This window comes from Somniosus microcephalus, chromosome 14, assembly GCF_052327205.1.
Source record: "Somniosus microcephalus isolate GS21.2 chromosome 14, FLI_Smic_1.0, whole genome shotgun sequence".
Classification (NCBI taxonomy): Eukaryota; Metazoa; Chordata; class Chondrichthyes; order Squaliformes; family Somniosidae; genus Somniosus; species Somniosus microcephalus.
Window position 1 is genome coordinate 64,363,663 of NC_141000.1, and position 18,045 is coordinate 64,381,707.

General features: G+C 45.6%; 1 protein-coding gene across 4 annotated transcripts in view; it reads left to right on the top strand.

The window, feature by feature from the left end:
• The window catches only part of zbtb20 (zinc finger and BTB domain containing 20), a 374,550-nt gene that overhangs the window by 339,366 nt on the left and 17,139 nt on the right, over window positions 1–18,045 (top strand). For all 4 annotated transcript variants that reach the window (XM_086006585.1, XM_086006588.1, XM_086006587.1 and 1 more), the window contains one exon: window positions 89–1,708. In XM_086006585.1, coding sequence (XP_085862711.1) covers window positions 89–1,708 — 1,620 coding nt within the window. The remainder of the gene's footprint in view (window positions 1–88; window positions 1,709–18,045) is intronic.

Consider the following 18,045-nt stretch of genomic DNA (forward strand, 5'->3'; position numbering starts at 1 on the left):
AACTCAAAGTAGCATATTATCTCTCTGCACAGTTCATTAGCTAACCTTTCTGAAATAGTAAAACCAAGTATTTTCTTTTCAAAACTAGGTAACATCAATGGGAAGGGAATGACAGAGCGCATTCACAGTATCAACCTTCACAACTTCAGCAACTCTGTGCTCGAGACACTAAATGAGCAGCGAAACCGAGGACATTTCTGCGATGTGACCGTCAGAATCCATGGGAGCATGCTCAGAGCTCATCGCTGTGTGTTGGCCGCCGGCAGCCCCTTCTTCCAAGACAAACTGCTTTTGGGCTACAGTGATATTGAGATTCCATCTGTAGTCTCAGTGCAGTCTGTTCAGAAGTTGATTGACTTCATGTACAGTGGGGTGCTCCGGGTGTCCCAGAGCGAAGCCTTACAAATCCTCACAGCAGCCAGCATACTGCAGATCAAAACAGTTATCGATGAATGCACCCGTATTGTCTCACAAACAGTGGTAAGCAGTGGTTACCCTGCAACAAGGGACTCAAACCAAGTGACACCACGAGGAACACCAGAATCTGGTTCATCGGGGCAGAGTAGTGATACTGAATCTGGCTATATACAAGCCCACTCCCAGCGTAATGTTGAAAGAATCTATTCCTCCCTTTATGCCTGCTCTGGAATGCCGGTACAAAATGGCACAGGAGAGCGATCCCTCTTTTGTGCACCAGTGGTCAGCCACCACAGCACACAACTGGTTCTGCAGAGAGAAGAAAATGTAAATGATCCAGCATGGATAACCAGAATCCAAGAACGGACACAGCAGATGGAGAGATATCTTTCTACCCCAGAAACCACACACTGCCGCAAGCAACCACGGCCAGTTCGCATCCAGACCACAGTGGGCAATGTTCACATCAAGCAGGAGGCTGAAGATGATTATGATTACGATTACTACGGGCAACAGAAAAGAAACACTTCAGAGCAAAATGGATCTGAAGAGTGCAATGAAGATACTGACCAAGCTGAAGGTACTGAGAGTGAACCAAAAGGGGAAAGTTTTGACTCTGGTGTTAGCTCTTCCAATGGGACTGAAACTGATCCAATAGACCAACAGTTCATTGCTGGCATGAGCCGAGGGGGACAATCAGATGTCAAACCAGCTGAGCAGAGTGAGCTTCCTGCTGAAGACTGTCAGCAGCTCAGCAACATGAATACTTCTTCCCCAGAAAGGACTTATGAAACTGAAATGGACACCACAGGGCCTCAAAGCAGTGATGGAAACATTGCAAGTGAAAAAGAATTGCAGCAAGCTCCAATGAACTCTGTGATTTCAGTGTCACAAAACACTCAGCCACTGGCACCCACTCAGCTTTATCTGAGGCAATCAGACACCCTCGCCACCAACTTGAGAATGCCACTGACCTTAACCAGCACTACTCCAGTCATTGGCACTGCTGGGAGTACGTATATACCAACACTTTTCACCACTCAGAGCACTACCAGTGGCAAACTGTTTCAGTTCACCTTGCCACAACCATTGACAAGCCAACAGACACAATTTATAACAGTTCCTCAACCCAATCTTACAAGTTTTACTACACAGTTGCACCCCCAACAATCTCAGTCAACAATGCAGAGTACAAGTGGACAAACTGAAAAGAAACCCTATGAATGCACTCTTTGTAATAAAACCTTCACTGCAAAACAAAACTATGTGAAACACATGTTTGTCCATACAGGTAAGTGAGTAAATATTGTACCAATAGTACATCATGTAGTAATATCTAAATATTTTCCTTATGTTGGTTATATAACTAAAAAGACAAATTAATGTAGGGTATCTTCATTCATAGTTTCTAGTTTTTACAATATGATTTAGCATTTTTGCTTTATAATATAACAATTTGAGTAATTTTCTAATATAGCAATTTTAGACATTTTAATTGTGTACAAATCCAGAGATCTAAAGGGTTGTACTGCAACAATATTTGGCCATAATAAGTACAAAATTGTATACCTGAAAACCTTTTGGGTTCTTCATTTATCCTATGCATACCTTAGAAGAGGACATTGGTCCATTGGAGAAGAATTACGAGGGTGGTATTCTTGGACCGCCGAAAGTCTTGTAAGAATTATTGTTGTTTCCCTCAGTTCGTAGACTACGGTACTATGGAATTATCTTTCTCCCATTCCTCTCAGCAGTGGAAAAATTCTCCGAGGCTTTTTTACTTTCTGTTTTGGAAGCAGCCAGTTCCAACTTGTGAAGTTTCAGTATTATCTCCACTTTTATCTCAATCAAAGGCATCTGTTAGTTCACATCTCCTTGTTCAAAATTTGTCATTTTTGTTGAAATTTTGTTTTTAAAAGGCACTGCTAAATACAGTACTTCAGTAAACTTTAAATTCTGCAACCTGTTAGATTTTTTTCAGTAACTAATGTCAGTTGTGTTTTTAGCAGCATCCATTGAAACACAATTTCAAAAGGTGTGAACTCGCTTCCTTTTCTCCAGATAGTCAGTTGCGAAGTACTAAAACACTTGGGGAAAAAAAAGGCACAAAAGGCACCTTTTTTGCTGCACCTCCACTAGGAATAGTGAGCTGGTTCTGCAATGCAGGCCTAAAGAAAGCACAGACATCACAAATTACAGAGATTTGAGCAGCAAAGGATGAAGTAGTAGAAACATAACAAGCATCCATTTAAACAGCATTAGTTAAGTGAGGCTCTATATTGTCTCAAATGACCAAAATGAAAGCATCAGGTTGGTCTTCTAAATAGAGGAATAGAGTACAAAAGCCTTGAAGTTATGCTAAACCCATGTAAAACACTAGTTCGATCCCAACTGGAGTATTGTGTCCAATTCTGAGCACCACACTTTAGGAAGGATGTGAAGGCTTTGGAGAGGGTACAGAAGAGATTTACTAGAATGGTTCCAGGGATGAGGGATTACAGTTATGTGGACAGACTGGAGAAGCTGGGGTGGTTGTTGTTGGAGCAGAGAAGGCTAAGAGGAGATTTTATGGAGGTGTTTAAAATCATAAAAGGGTTTAGATAGAATGAATAAAGAGAAACTGTTTCCAATTGCTGAAGGGTCAATAACCAGAGGCACAAATTTAAGGTGATTGGCAAAAGAACCAGTGACAACATTAGGAAAAACATTTTTACTCAACCAGTGGTTAGGATTTGAAATCCTTTGGCCTCCTGGGGAGGGGGTCATCGCTCAATTAATGAATAATAAGTATCTTTTACTTACTCTTCAAGTACCTTAGAATAACTAAATTGGAAGAAAATTGCTGTGCCAATGCTCATTTTAGGAGTATTGTACTCTCTGACTTCAAGTTAAAGAATTCATTCCCTAATACATAAAAGTCATACCCATAGACATAAGGGGAAAAATTGGGTAAAAGTTAGCGCCTCCATGGCCGATTTTCCCAGGTAGCACCCCGAGAGGGAGGAGGGGCGCTACTGGAAGCATCCTGCGTCCCTCTTGGGGCACTGCACACCAATATCGTGGCGCTACGTGCCGCAGCGCCACACGGAGTGCCGGGCTCACTGAGAGCAGCCGGCGCAACGGGGGCAGGTGCTGGCAGGTGGCCAGCAACAAAAATGGCCGCCCGTCACCTCCCCTTTAACGAGCGCCACCCCGGCCGCAGGAAGGCCCTCCTGACCCCGGCGGACATAGTGTCCGGCGGTAAGTCAGGGGGGCGCTACCCAATATTAGAGCCGGGCGCTGCACACGGCGATGATGTCATGCAGGAGGCGTTAGCGGCCATAGACTTCTGTCCTTTTTTTCTCAGCTGCAGTTTTATCGGCCACTTACAACTCACTATGACTTGGTCAAAAATTCACTTTCTGTCTCTCTATCTCTCACCCTCCTGAGAGTGTTTGTGTATATGTGTATACGGAGTGACTGCTGCCAATGACTGGAAGCTGCGCAGATACGTACTGTGCACTCCAGCAACCGGATGCATCTTCTTGCTACTTTTTTTAAAAATGAGCCCGCTCCTTTCCCGGCTTTTTCTCACCAGCCCACTCTCTTCCTGGCTTTTTCTCACCAGTCCACTCCCTTCCCGGCTTTTTCTTTCGAGCTCGCTCCCTTCCCATTTTTTTTCTCACCAGCCCGCTCCCTTCCCGGCTTTTTCTCACCAGCCCACTCCCTTCCCGGCTTTTTCTCGCCAGCCCGCTCCCTTCCCAGCTTTTTCTGTCGAGCCCGCTCCTTTCCCGGCTTTTTCTCATGAGCCCGCTCTCTTCCCAGCTTTTTCTGTCGAGCCTGCTCCTTTCCCGGCTTTTTAAAAATTTATTTAACGAGCCCACTCCCGTGACGAACTGGAAGCACACATGCGCAGAATGCTTCTGGTTCGTTGGCAGCAGTCACGTCCATAGAATGGGAGGAAAAAGAGGGGTAGAGCTATAGTAATAGGGGATTCTATTGTAAGGGGAATAAACAGGCGTTTCTGCGGCCGCAAACGAGACTCCAGGATGGTGTGTTGCCTCCCTGGTGCAAGGGTCAAGGATGTCTCCGAGCGGCTGCAGAACATCTTGGAAGGGGAGGGTGACCAGCCAGTTGTCGTGGTGCATATAGGCACCAATGATATAGGTAAAAAGCGGGATGAGGTCCTAAAAGCGGAATATAGGGAGTCACCTACAAATGAGCAATCCCCAATGCTATCACTACGACGCCCTGAAATGCCAAGAGCTGACCATAAAGAAGAATACCCTCAGTCAACTAGTCCTGGGACTCAGTGAAGTAACTACTAACAATAACCAGCCCCAGGACAGTGACAGGGTAACACAAAGAATTCGACCCAACACAATCGTCGCTAAGCAAAAGGAAAAAACCTGACATATTGGACAGAAACAACAAAAACCCAAAGCAAACTCAATTGCTACTTGGCCCTAAACAGACAATACAACATAGCTGATTACCTGACCATGGTAAAGGATAACAAACTGAGAAGAACCTTGACAAGGTACAGACTTAGCGAACATAGCCTAGCGATCGAAAAAGGCAGACCAGGCTGCCAAGAGAAGACAGGATATGCTCTCACTGCAGTCAGGGAGTAGTGGAGACAGAGATGCACTTCCTCACAGCCTGCAGAAAATATCAGGGAGAATTTCTACCAAAAATTCTCACAAATATGCCCTGATTTCAGAAATCTGAATGACAACCAAAAACTCCTATTCCTACTGGGAGAGGAGAGAAGCTGTGTAACACTGGCGGCACACTATGTTACAGCTTGCCATGAACAGAGGGACAACCAGTAAACTAAGAAAAGAATATATATAAACAATGCGAATGTATATTTATACACTCAGGGATATACCTGTTTATACACTGCATGAATAGAACTGCGTTTATGTGCTAAACCATAAATGTATTTTGATGCTTTGGCAACATAAGATGTAACTTATGCCAATAAAGCGATTTGAATTGTGAATTGTGAATTGAGTTAGGAGATAAATTAAAAAACAGGACCTCAAAGGTAGTAATCTCAGGATTGCTACCAGTGCCACGTGCTAGTCAGAGTAGAAATAGAAGGATACTTCAGATGAATGTGGCTAGAGGAATGGTGCCAGGGGGAGGGATTCAAGTTCCTGGGACATTGGAACCGGTTCTGGGGGAGGTGGGACCAGTTCAAACCGGACGGTTTGCACCTGGGCAGGGCAGGAACCGATGTCCTAGGGGGAGTGTTTGCTAGTGCTGTGGGGGAGGATTTAAACTAAAATGGCAGGGGGTTGGGAACCTGAGCAGGGAGACAGAGGAAAGGGAAACCAGGATAAAAGCAAAAGATAGGAAGGAGAAAAACAAAAGTGGCAGTCAGAGAAATCAAGGGTTTAAATCAAACGTGGCCACAGTAAATAATAATTCTAATAGGTCTAAGAGCATTAAAAAAACAACCCTGAAGGCTTTGTGTCTTAATGCGAGGAGCATTTGTAATAAGGTGGATGAATTGGCTGCGCAAATAGAGGTAAACGAATATGATTTGGTTGGGATTACGGAAACATGGCTCAAGGATGGCCAAGACTCGGAACACAACATCCAGGGGTATTCGATATTCAGGAAAGATAGGCAAAAAAGAAAGGGAGATGGGGTAGCATTACTGGTTAAAGAAGGGATTAACACAATTGTAATGAAGGATATTAGCTCTGATGATGTGGAATCTGTATGGGTAGAATTGAGAAATCCTAAGGGGGAAAAAAACATTAGTGGGAGTGGTATATAGACCTCCAAACAGTAAGGTGGAGGTTGGGGATGGCATTAAAAGGGAAATTAAAGAAGCGTGCAATAAGGGCACAGCAGTCATCATGGGTGACTTTAATCTACATATAGATTGGGCCAACCAAATTAGTAACAATACTGTGGAGGAGGAATTCCTGGAGTGTTTACGGGATGGTTTCCTGGACCAATATGTCGAGGAACCAACCAGAGATCAGGCCATCTTAGACTGGGTATTATGTAACGAGAAAGGATTAATTAGCAATCTTGTTGTACGAGGCCCCTTGGGTCGGAGCGATCATAATATGATCGAATTCTTCATTAAGATGGAGAATGAAGTAGTTGACTCAGAGACTAGGGTCCTCAGTTTAAATAAAGGAAACTACGATGGTCTGAGGAGCGAGTTGGGTAGGATTGATTGGGGAATGGCACTCAAAGGGTTGACGGTGGATAGGCCATGGCAAACATTCAAAGACCGAATGGATGAGCTACAGAATTTGTTCATCCCAGTTTGGCACAAAAATAAAACAAAAAAGGTGACTCTACCGTGGCTAACAAGGGAAATTAGGGATAGCATAAGATCCAAGGAGAGGACATATAAATTGGCCAGAAAAAGCAATAATCCTGAGGATTGGGAGCAGTTTAGGATTCAACAAAGGAGGACAAAGGGATTAATTAAGAAAGGGAAAATAGAATATGAGAGTAAACTATCAGGGAACATAAAAACTGACTGTAAAAGCTTTTATAGATATGTGAAGAGAAAAAGATTGGTGAAGTCAAGCGTAGGTCCCTTGCAGTCAGAATCAGGGGAATTTATAATGGGGAACAAAGAAATGGCAGACCAACTAAATACATATTTTGGTTCTGTCTTCACAAAGGAAGACACAAATAACCTCCCCGAAATGCCGGGGAACATAGGGTCTGATGAAAGGGTGGAACTGAAAGAAATCAGTATTTGTAGGGAAATGGTGTTAGGAAAATTGATGGGACTGAAGGCCGATAAATCCCCAGGGCCTGATAATCTACATCCCAGGGTACTTAAGGAAGTGACCCTAGAAATAGTAGATGCATTGCTGGTCATCTTCCAGAACTCGATAGACTCTGGAACAGTACCCATGGATTGGAGGGTAGCTAATGTTACCCCACAATTCAAAAAAGGTGGTCGAGAAAAAGCGGGGAATTATAGACCGGCAAGCCTGACCTCGGTAGTGGGGAAAATGCTAGAGTCGATTATAAAAGATGTAATAGCAGAGCACTTGGAAAGCAATGACAGGATCAGACAAAGTCAACATAGATTTACAAAAGGTAAATCATGCTTGACTAATCTACTGGAATTTTTTGAGGATGTAACTGGTAAAATAGATAAGGGAGAACCAGTGGATGTGGTGTATTTGGACTTTCAGAAGACTTTCGATAAGGTCCCGCATAAGAGATTAGCGTGCAAAATTAAGGCACATGGGATTGGGGGCAAGGTATTGACTTGGATAGAGAACTGGTTGGCGGACAGAAAGCAAAGAGTTGGAATAAACGGGTCGTTTTCCGAGTGGCAGGCAGTGACTAGTGGGGTACCGCAAGGATCGGTCCTAGGACCCCAGCTGTTCACAATATATATTAATGATCTGGATGAGGGAATTGGATGTAATATCTCCAAATTTGCAGATGACACAAAGCTGGGTGGGGGGGTATGCTGTGAGGAGGATGTTGTGAAACTCCAGTACGATTTGGACAGGTTGGGTGATTGGGCAGAAACATGGCAAATGCACTATAATGTGGATAAATGTGAGGTTATCCACTTTGGTGGCAAGAACAGGAAGGCAGATTATTATTTGAATGGCAATAGATTGGGAGAAGGGGAACTGCAAAGAGACCTGGGTGTTCTTGTGCACTAGTCGCTGAAGGTAAGCATGCAGGTGCAGCAGGCGGTTAAGAAGGCAAATGGTATGTTGGCCTTCGTAGCAAGAGGGTTCGAGTACAGGAACAAGGATGTCTTGCTACAGTTGTACAGGGCCTTGGTGAGTCCGCACCTTGAATATTGTGTGCAGTTTTGGTCGCCTTAGCTGAGGAAGGACGTTCTTGCCATGGAAGGAGTGCAGCGAAGATTCACCAGGCTGATACCTGGGATGGCAGGAATGACGTATGAGGAGAGATTGTGTCGATTGGGCTTATACTCACTGGAGTTTAGAAGATTGAGAGGGGATCTCATCGAAACCTATAAAATTCTGTCAGGCCTGGACAGACTAGATGCAGGAAGGATGTTTCTGATGGCCGGGGAGTCCAAGAACCAGGGGTCATAGTCTAAGGATAAGGGGTAAGCCATTTAGGACTGAAATGAGGAGGAATTTCTTCACCCAGAGAGTGGTGAACCTGTGGAATTCTCTGCCACAGAGGGCGGTGGAGGCCAGTTCATTAAATATATTCAAGAAAGAGTTGGATATATTTCTTAAGGCTAAAGGGATGCAGGGACAGGATACTGAATTTGGATGATCAGCCATGATCTCATTGAATGGCGGAGCAGGCTCGAAGGGCCGAATGGCCTACTCCTGCTCCTATCTTCTATGTTTCTATTATACCACACAATAAGTCAGAAGATACGATCTCTATTTTCCTGCTTTTGAGTTGCTCATGTTTTCTATCTCCTCTCCTTCCCCAGCCTTTCTGGTCTCACTGTACTGCTTCAGTCTCTTCCATCTTTTTGTTCTCTCTTGCTCACTTTTTTTGTGTTTTATCCCTGCCTTCCTCTTTTCCTTCTTTACCTCTTTGTCTCCTCCCTATGTTATTTTGCCGATCTGTCTGTTTCGTTTAGTTTCTGTATCTTTTTTTTGTGTTCTCCCTTTCTCAGATGGTGAGTTATTTTCAGGTGGCAGCTGGTGAGTGGGAAGAGGGGTCAGCCCCAGATGCCACATTTTCTTGCCACAAGTAGAAGAGGGATTAGATCTGGAGTTGTCATTTTTAAGTAGTGTATTTGGTGGAGAACACATTGGCCTGGAATTTGCGGTGGGTAATAACAGCGAACGAACAGCGTTTGCCATCATTACCCCTCTGAAACTGATCGCAACTTCAGGATTTAGCGCATGCATATTTAAACGTGGAAATCCTGAAATTCCGGTCAGTCATTCACTGCTCCGACACTGGCTGCGCTGTGGATACCCCCCACCCCTGCCACCATAATCGGCAATCAGGGAAACTGACCAAAACTTGGGCTTTTCAACAGTAATATTGCTGTTAAATACCCCATTTAATGTTGAGCCTTGTTGGAATAGGTGTAACTGGGGTTTTAGCAGCGTAGTGACTGGTAAACAAGTGTTCTGGCCCTGGAAAACTAATTTTTATATTTGTAGAGTGTCAAATTTCTCCATTATGATAAAAATTACAATTTAAAAAAAAAAAAAAAAAATTTTAAAGTTTGTTCATGATATTTCAGTTTCTACCTTATCCCCTTGTGAGAGTCCCAATCTTTATTTTGCTCTCTAACATTTTTTTAAAAATCCGGATAAAAGCTGTTTCTCATTTCCTGGGTTCCTGTCTGTGAGAATTGTGCAATGTGATTGGCTGCTTAGACAGCTTGTTGACATCACTGCAGTATCGCACTAGGAATTCCCATTACAGAGTGCTGAAATCAATTGACCGTCGAAAAAGGCAAACTTCTCACCACAGAGATCACAAAATCTCTGTGGGCAGTTTTCTTCGGGGCCAGCAGCGACGCCTTTGCTTCACCACTGACTGCAAATTATGGGCCAGTATTTTAAGGCTGCTGGTGCAGGCTTGGGTGGGGTGAGAGGTAGGGATTGGGCCTGGAGACTGAATTTTTGATTGGTAAGAGGGGAGGGAACCATGCCATGGGGGAAAAGATCAACATGAATAGGGTGCCACTGTAGAGGCCACAGTGCTCAAACTTCAGGAACTAGGTGGACTGTAAAGTAAATATATGGGGAACGTAATCCTCACCAGGTGTGACGAAAAGAGTGTGACCTGATGATCTTCTAAGCACAGGAAGAGCACAATATACGTAAAACATTTTCTATGTTAGAAATAGCTGCAACTTGAGCCCATGCTAGGCTTTAGAATTTGCACATTGTGTCATGAAATGCTTCCTTGAAGATAATGATGGCTTTGTTCATGTGCCTCCACTCATGAAGAGCCACCCTTTAAAGCTGTGAACCCTGGCCAACTTCAGTTTATTTCCAACATTTATTTTGTTGTAGCCTTTAATCTAACATCTCTTGATGATTTTGCTGTGACTATAAATTTCCATCTGCCCACGATAGCATTGATAAAAGTGAGCGTCACAAAGTCCTTTTTGAAGACAGTCTCACCTCCAACATCCTTCATCGTGTAGCATGACACTGTCACTGTGCTAAATGGGACAGACTAAGGACAGATCTAACAGCTCAAAACTCGTTAATCATGAAGTGCCATGGGCAATCAGCAGCAGCAAAATTCTATACCAGCACAATATGTAATCTCATAGCCCGTTACTTCCCTCCTCAATTTCTATCAAGCCAGGAAATGGACCCTCATTCAGTGGGGATGAAGAAGGGCATGGCAGGACCAGCAGCAGGCAAACATTTGAATGATTTACGAACCTGGTGAAGCTACTGCACAGGGCTACATGTATGCAAAATAACAAAAGCAACAAGTTATAGACAGAGCTAACTAGCCTCACAACCAGATCAGAGCAAAGCACTGTAGCCCTACCACATCTAGTCAAGAATGATGATGGACAACCAGGCAGCTAACGAGGAGGAAGCATCCCCATCCATAGTTTGAGCCCAGCATCTGAGTACAAGAGACAAGGCTAAAGCATTTGTAAGTGCCTTCAGCAAAATGTGCCGAGTGGATGATGCTACTTGGCCTCTTCCCGAGGTCTCCACCATCATAGAGGTCAGCGTCTAGCCAATTCACTTTACTCCACATGAGAATCAACTGAGTGCATTGGACACAGCAAAGGCTATGGGCCTTGACAACATCTTCGCTATAGTGATGAAGACCTGCGCATCAGAGCAACTGCTTCCCTAGCCAAACTGCTGCAGTGCAGCTCTGACACTGGCATCTACCTGACAATGTGGAAGATTACCCAGGTATGTCCTGTACACAAAAATACAGGATAAATCTAACCTGGGCAATTCAGCTTCATTTCAAGTGAAAAGCGGAGTTATTCACAGTGCTGCCATGTGACAACTGCTCACCAATAACAATTCTGCTTCCAGCAGAACCACGCTGCTCCAGACCTCATCACACTCTTCATACATGGGCACAAGAGCTGAATGCCAGAGGAAGGGTAAGAGTAGTTGCTCTCGACGTCAAGGCAGCATTCAACTGAGTATGGCACCAAGGCACCCTAGCAAAACTGAGGTCAGTCGGTGGGCTAAAAGGAAGACCCTCTAATGGCTAGAGTTATACCTGGTACAAAGAAAGATCGTTGTGGTTGTCAGAGGCCAGTTATCACAGGGCATCACTGCAGGGGTTCCTTCAGGAAGCATCCTTGTCTCAACCATCTTCAGTTGCTTCATTTTTTCTTTCCCTCTGGTGAGTTGTCGGGCTTTTAGCTGATAATTCCAGAGTGTTCGGCTCCACTCGCAACTCCTCCAATAATGAAGCATCCTACTGCGGGAGCTGGATAACATCCAAAGTTGGGCTAACAAGTGGCAGGCACCATTCATGCCACATAAGTGTCAGGTAATGACCATCTTAAACAAGAGAAAGCCTAGCCACCTCCTCATGACTTTCATGAGCACCACCTTTGCCGTCACCATCTTCAGGATCAACATTGACCAGAAGCTTAACTGGATCAGCTATATCAATACTGTGGCTACGATTTGAGGACAAAGGCTGGGGTAGCCTGTGATAAGTAGCTCACCTAATCCATCAAAGCCTATTCACAATGTAGAAGGCTTAACTTTGGAGTGTGATGGAATACTCACTACCTGCCTGGATGGGTGCAACAGTAACAATACCAAGAAGTTAAAAGCCATTCAGGATAGAGAAACTCACTTGATTGGTGACTGGACTCAATAACCACAACCAAGAGCTGACTGCCAGTTAAGAGATGAGAGTGACTGCAGTATGTGTGATCTACAGGATACATTGCAGCAACTTGCCAAGATTACTTCGATTGTGATTTCTGTGGCTTCATAGGAAGTTGTTTTTGACAACAACAAAAATTCATAAACTTACCTTCGTTTGGCAACCACAGGGGTCACTGAAGAATCCTGAGAGGAGTAGGCCCGACATCTATCCCGTTCATAAGGTGACCAATTTGTAAAAGACGCCTTTTATCAGGAATTCGACCCCTAATTTAGACATTCAAGGTTAATTAGTTAATCAAGGATTTTGGTTTCTGGTGGTTATATACATTACAGTCTGGGATGCAAAAAGGGTCACCTCCGATGCGGTGGCCTAGAAATTCGACCACACAGCGCGCACACATTACGAGCCAGAAGTGCACCACCCACCATACTGGTGTTGACAAACGAAATAGGTGTCCAGGGCCAACGCCTGAAACAGATATTATGTCCTTTACATAGTCAAATAAGGTCCTTAATGGGACCGCTGCAGACCGCAACCAACAAGGTAAGCGTTTAAAATATATCTACCTGGCTGTGGAGCTGGGAGAAGTGCTCCTCCCAACCGCACATTGAAACCACAAGGGCCGCTGCCGGCCACAGATCCCCCTCCTCTGATCATGACCTCGACTGTGCCCCCACCCCCAATACTGTACAAGTACTCTTCATTTATTTGTTTATGTTAAGTATATTTTTCTGTTGATTTATATCCTGAGCCAATGTATGAGAACATATATTCATTTGCCTACCAAAGACAAGGCGATTACGTGTCGGCATGATATATTCCAGTAAGCCCGAATACTGCGACTGGGGTTCCTTATTCAATCTTGGGATCTCGTTATATAATGTATAAACCCAAAAGCATAACAGGTTCCTGTCCTCCCAGAAGCACAAAGTTCACCAGGCATGGTAAACAATAGTTTAGTTGGTTAATTCTATGTCCAGGACCCCCAGGACATGGAAGGATATAAGGAAGAAAAATAAATGCCTGAAGAAACCAACCTAGGTTAGTGCTATGTCCTCCAATAGTTACATACCAGTATGCAGAGTAATAGTGTGACATTAACCATTGCACTTCTGGCAGAAACACAGTGGAATACTGGAACAATTCCTTAAACGGCAAGAGTAAAGTTTGTGAAAGAACCAACTCTCAGCTACATTTGCTTGAGCTATATGCACAGGATTTTATGTTGCCAGGCAAGTGTGCTCCTGGCCAAGCTCTTTGAGGAAGCTTTTAATGTAGCAGCAACCAATTCAAATTAGAGGACTCCCATCACAAAATCCAGTGAAGCCCATCCTCTGCACTGCTGGTGCAGACAAGCCTGCACTATGGACCCAATGGCAAGAGTAAAGTTTGTGAAAGAACCAACTCTCAGCTGCATTTGCTTGAGCTATATGTTCAGGAAGGCACCTCCCAAACAAACCACTTTATCCACCATAGTCTTGGCCATGCACACAATATTAGAATGATGTGCAGCTTCCTGAAATTGATGCTGTTTTCTCTCCTTTTGCCCTCTCTCATGACTCTTCTACTTGCAGGACAAGATGACATTCAGTAAGAGGAAACAGATATGCAGTGGGGGAAGACCACAGGAGCGTTGACCGCTGAATGTGATCACAGCAGCCACCCTGCATATCATTGGAAGGGAGATCATGGAGCACATGCAGGATGCTGATGTTTTAGGCCATTACATGGCTGATGGCTAGTACTCTAATGCATTGTGCTCATGTCAAGTAAAATAGAACAACTGCATCTCAATAGCATACGGACCTTGGCCACATCATTATAAATACTGTACATGTAACTTCATATGTGATACACTTCCATACCCTACATTTTAGCACTTTGCCCTCTTTTACTGAAATGGAGTAAGTGGTGTTGTTTGCCTAAGACCAGGCACCTACTAGGTAGCGATCAAACATGGAACATGACCCTGCTACACAACTTGGGTATTCAGACCCCTCAAATTCTGCTTATAAATGGAAAATCCGATTGATTGCATCCTATGGGCTCGATTTTACCAGGCCCGAGGAGGCGGGTTTGGAGGCGTGAGTTGTAAAAATCGACAAAAATGGCGGGCGGCTCCGATCCCACCTCCGAGCAATTTTCCCACATTCGTATTTCAGACCCCATTTCCATCCCGCCTCCAAGAGGCGGCTTGGCCCTTAAGGCCCTTAACAACCAGTTAATTGCCTCTATAATCCCATTTTGAGAGGCCTTTCTGAATTTACGCCAGTTAATCCTGGTGGCCTCAGAAGTGGATCGCTTACTAATAGCTGCAGCTCCACCATTAAAAAGGAGTTTTCACCAAGGATCATTTGCAGGTGGCAGAATTTTGTTGTCTCGGGTCTGGGGGAACTTTTAGCAGGCCCACTCATTGTTGTGGAAGTTTGGAGCCTGACGCCCATCTCCAGTGTGACCTCCTGGGAAACCCCTCTCCCCACCTTGACTGAGCGCTTCCTCAACTGAGGTATCCACCAAAAGCATGGGAACCATTTATTTCCTTTCCTCCTGGACATCAGATTCGGAGGAGGACCAGCCGCGGCAGCAGCAGAACCTTGAACAACAGCAGCACCAACAGCAGGAGCTCCAAGCTGCTGCTCACCCACCTGAAACTGCACAGGCCAGAAGGCGCCAGCGCATGGAAGCACGTCGGTGCAGGAGATACCCCCAAAACAGGGTCTACAGACAGAGGATGAGCTACCTCAACATGACTGAGCAGCAGTGCTAAAGGAGGCTCAGACTTTCGCGAGAGGTAGTGGGTGACATCTGCGCAATGGTGCAGCAAGACCTGGAGCCCAGAGGATCCGGTGGACACCCCTTACCAGTGGCTGTCAAAGTCACCACCGCACTCAACTTTTTTGCTTCAGGCTCATTCTAGGGATCAGTAGCAGACATCAGTGGCATCTTCCAGACGGCCGCACACACTTGCATCACGCAGGTAACCGATGCCCTCTTTGCCATCGCACGCAATCATATCAACCTCTCCCAGGATCAAGCAAGTGTAACAGTGCGTGCAGTTGGGTTTGCCAATATGGCAGGCTTTCCAAGGGTGCAGGGCGTCATTGACTGCACACATGGTGGCCCTTAAGGCACCCCATCACAATCCAGGTATTTTTGTCAACCACAAGGGATTCCACTCCCTCAACGTACAGCTGGTGTGTAACCACAAGAAGGAAATTTTGCATGTTTGCGCCAAGTACCCTGGCAGTTGCCATGACTCCTTCCACCTTGCACCAGTCTAGTGTGCCTCCACTCTTCAGTCTGCCAGACCAACTTTTTGGATGGCCACTTGGAGACCAGGGCTATCCCCTGAAGATGTGGCTAATGACACCGTTGAGGAGCCCATCCAACGAAGCTGAGGAGCGCTACAACTCCAGCCACATTTCCACCAGATCCATAATCGAGCAAACCATCGGCTTGCTGAAGATGCGATTCAGATGCCTTGATAGATCAGGTGGAGCCCTGCAGTACTCAGCAGCCAGGGTCTCCAGAATCGTCGTGGTCTGCTGTGCACTTCACAACATGGCACAGCATCGTGGCTTGCAGATTCCTGAGGTACAAGTGGCTGATCGCATAACCTCCTCAGATGAGGAGGAGACCGACAACGAACAGGTTGCAGAGGCGCATCAACCAGCGGCACCAGCACGCGAGAACATTGCTGCCCTGGATGCAAGGGATGCACTCATCTTGGCCAGATTTGCTTAGCCTGCACAATCAAATACTTTTGCCTCGCACCTTCTTACCAGAGCATCGACAATGGACAAGAACCTGCGGATTCCTATCACTCTGACCACCATACTGACAATTGCAAGTCGCCCAAAGCCCTCAATGTGGAAGTCCCATTTGCGAAATGACACTGGCCACAACTTCAACAGTTTGCCATCAAATTTGTTTATCATCAAAATTCACGGATGGCTTTTCAAAAATAAACACAACACCCAAGTGACTACCCTTGTGACTACTTGTGCTTTATCTTCCTCTTACTCGTGCTCCTATGTGTTGCTTCCCCTGTGACTTCAGCAGATGTGGAGGCCCCTTGCTCACTTTCTTGCTGCTCCTGTCTCGACACCTTTGGCGGGCGTCCTCTGGGGTTGCAAGCCTGTGAGGGCTGGGCAACAGTCTGCTGCTCCTGCGGCTGTGCAGGGGCTGAGACGACCATCTCAGTTGGGTGGGGGCTCTGGTGGGGCTCTGACCGAGGGCTTTGCAGTAGCATGATCGTGAGCACGCTTGGAGTGGAGCCCCCACTTCCTTGTTGTCTGCCACCAACATCCCTCTCATGGGTCACCCCCACTTCAGAGCTAGCAAGTGACTTGACAGCACCTTGCTGCGCTTCAGGGGGGCCATGAGGACCCGTTTCTGCACTGGAAGTCCTACTGCAGAGGACTTCCATGAAGGTCTGGTTTCTCTGCTCAATAGCTGACCATCGCTCCGCAAGAGATGTCAGTCTATTCTGAACAATGACCATGCTTTCAATACATTGGCGACTAAGCTCCTCCATGGCCGTAGCCATCCTCTTCTCTACCGTAGCCATCCTCTCCTCTACGGTAACCAGCCTTGCCACAGAGGTAGCCATCCTTTCCACGTAGGTTGCCATCCTTTCCGTGGTGATGTGTTCTGCCCACTCCCCATAACCCTTGACTCCCCTGTAGTTCAGAAATCTGTCTATCTCAGCCTTGAATATATTCAATGATTCAGCCTCCACAGCTCTCTGGGGTAGAAAATTCCAAAGATTCACGACCCTCTGAGAGAAGAAATTCCTCCTCATCTCCATCTTAAAATGGCGACCCCTTATCCTGAAACTATGCCCCCTGGTTCTAGATTCCCCCACGAGAGGAAACAGCCTCTCAGCATCTACCCTGTCAAGTCCCCTCAGAATCTTATATGTTTCAATAAGATCCCCTCTCATTCTTCTAAACTCCAATGAGTATAGGCCCAACCTTTCCTCATAAGACAACCCCTTCATCCCAGGAATCAACCTAGAGAACCTTCTCTGAACTGCCTCCAATGCAAGTATATCCCTCCTTAAATAAGGAGACCAAAACTGTGCACCGTATTCCAGGTGTGGTCTCAATGTTGTCAACATGATTTTGTGACTGTATTTTTCCCTTGTGCCAATCTCCATGACACATGATCTCTAACCTCCTACTGCTCCTTTATGATTCCATAATTAAAGGAGTAGGTATGCTGGCTGGTTGCAGGTCATCACTGCAAGTGTGTGGAGAATCTGGTGGCATTACACCTACAGACAGTGGGCTCAGAAGGTTGTAGTGAGGCAGCTATGTCAGTGCCAGCCACTTCCTGAATGCAGCTCAATTGTCCCTTGTGCATGTATGTTGTTCAGCATTGGTGTCAATGGGAGAGCTAACCACCTGATCCTTGACAACGAAAAACAGGAGGATAACTCTCAGTGCACACTAATCTGTCTGAGGGTAGGATGAAGCCATTCTCGAAGCATGCCGAGGCTATCCAAGAGCATTTTGCAGGCTGACATCCGATGCCTCCATACCAGTAGTTTGAGATGCTCCCAAAGTGTAAAAGTTCTGCACAGTAGATGCCAGAGATGCTGTCACAAACTTCACAAAAGTCTGCAATGAAGACAACCTTTCCTCCATGGTTGAACAGATTGTGGTAGTGAATTCCTCCACACTGCTCCTTGCAATGTACTTTGCGCAGAGACATAGGGCTGGATTTTGTCATTGGGAGTGGGCTGGGTGCGTGTCAGGACCCTGCCTCCGATGTGAGGTGGGACAAAAGTGCAATTTTGCCTTAATTGGGCACTTGATTTCCAGCGTGTGG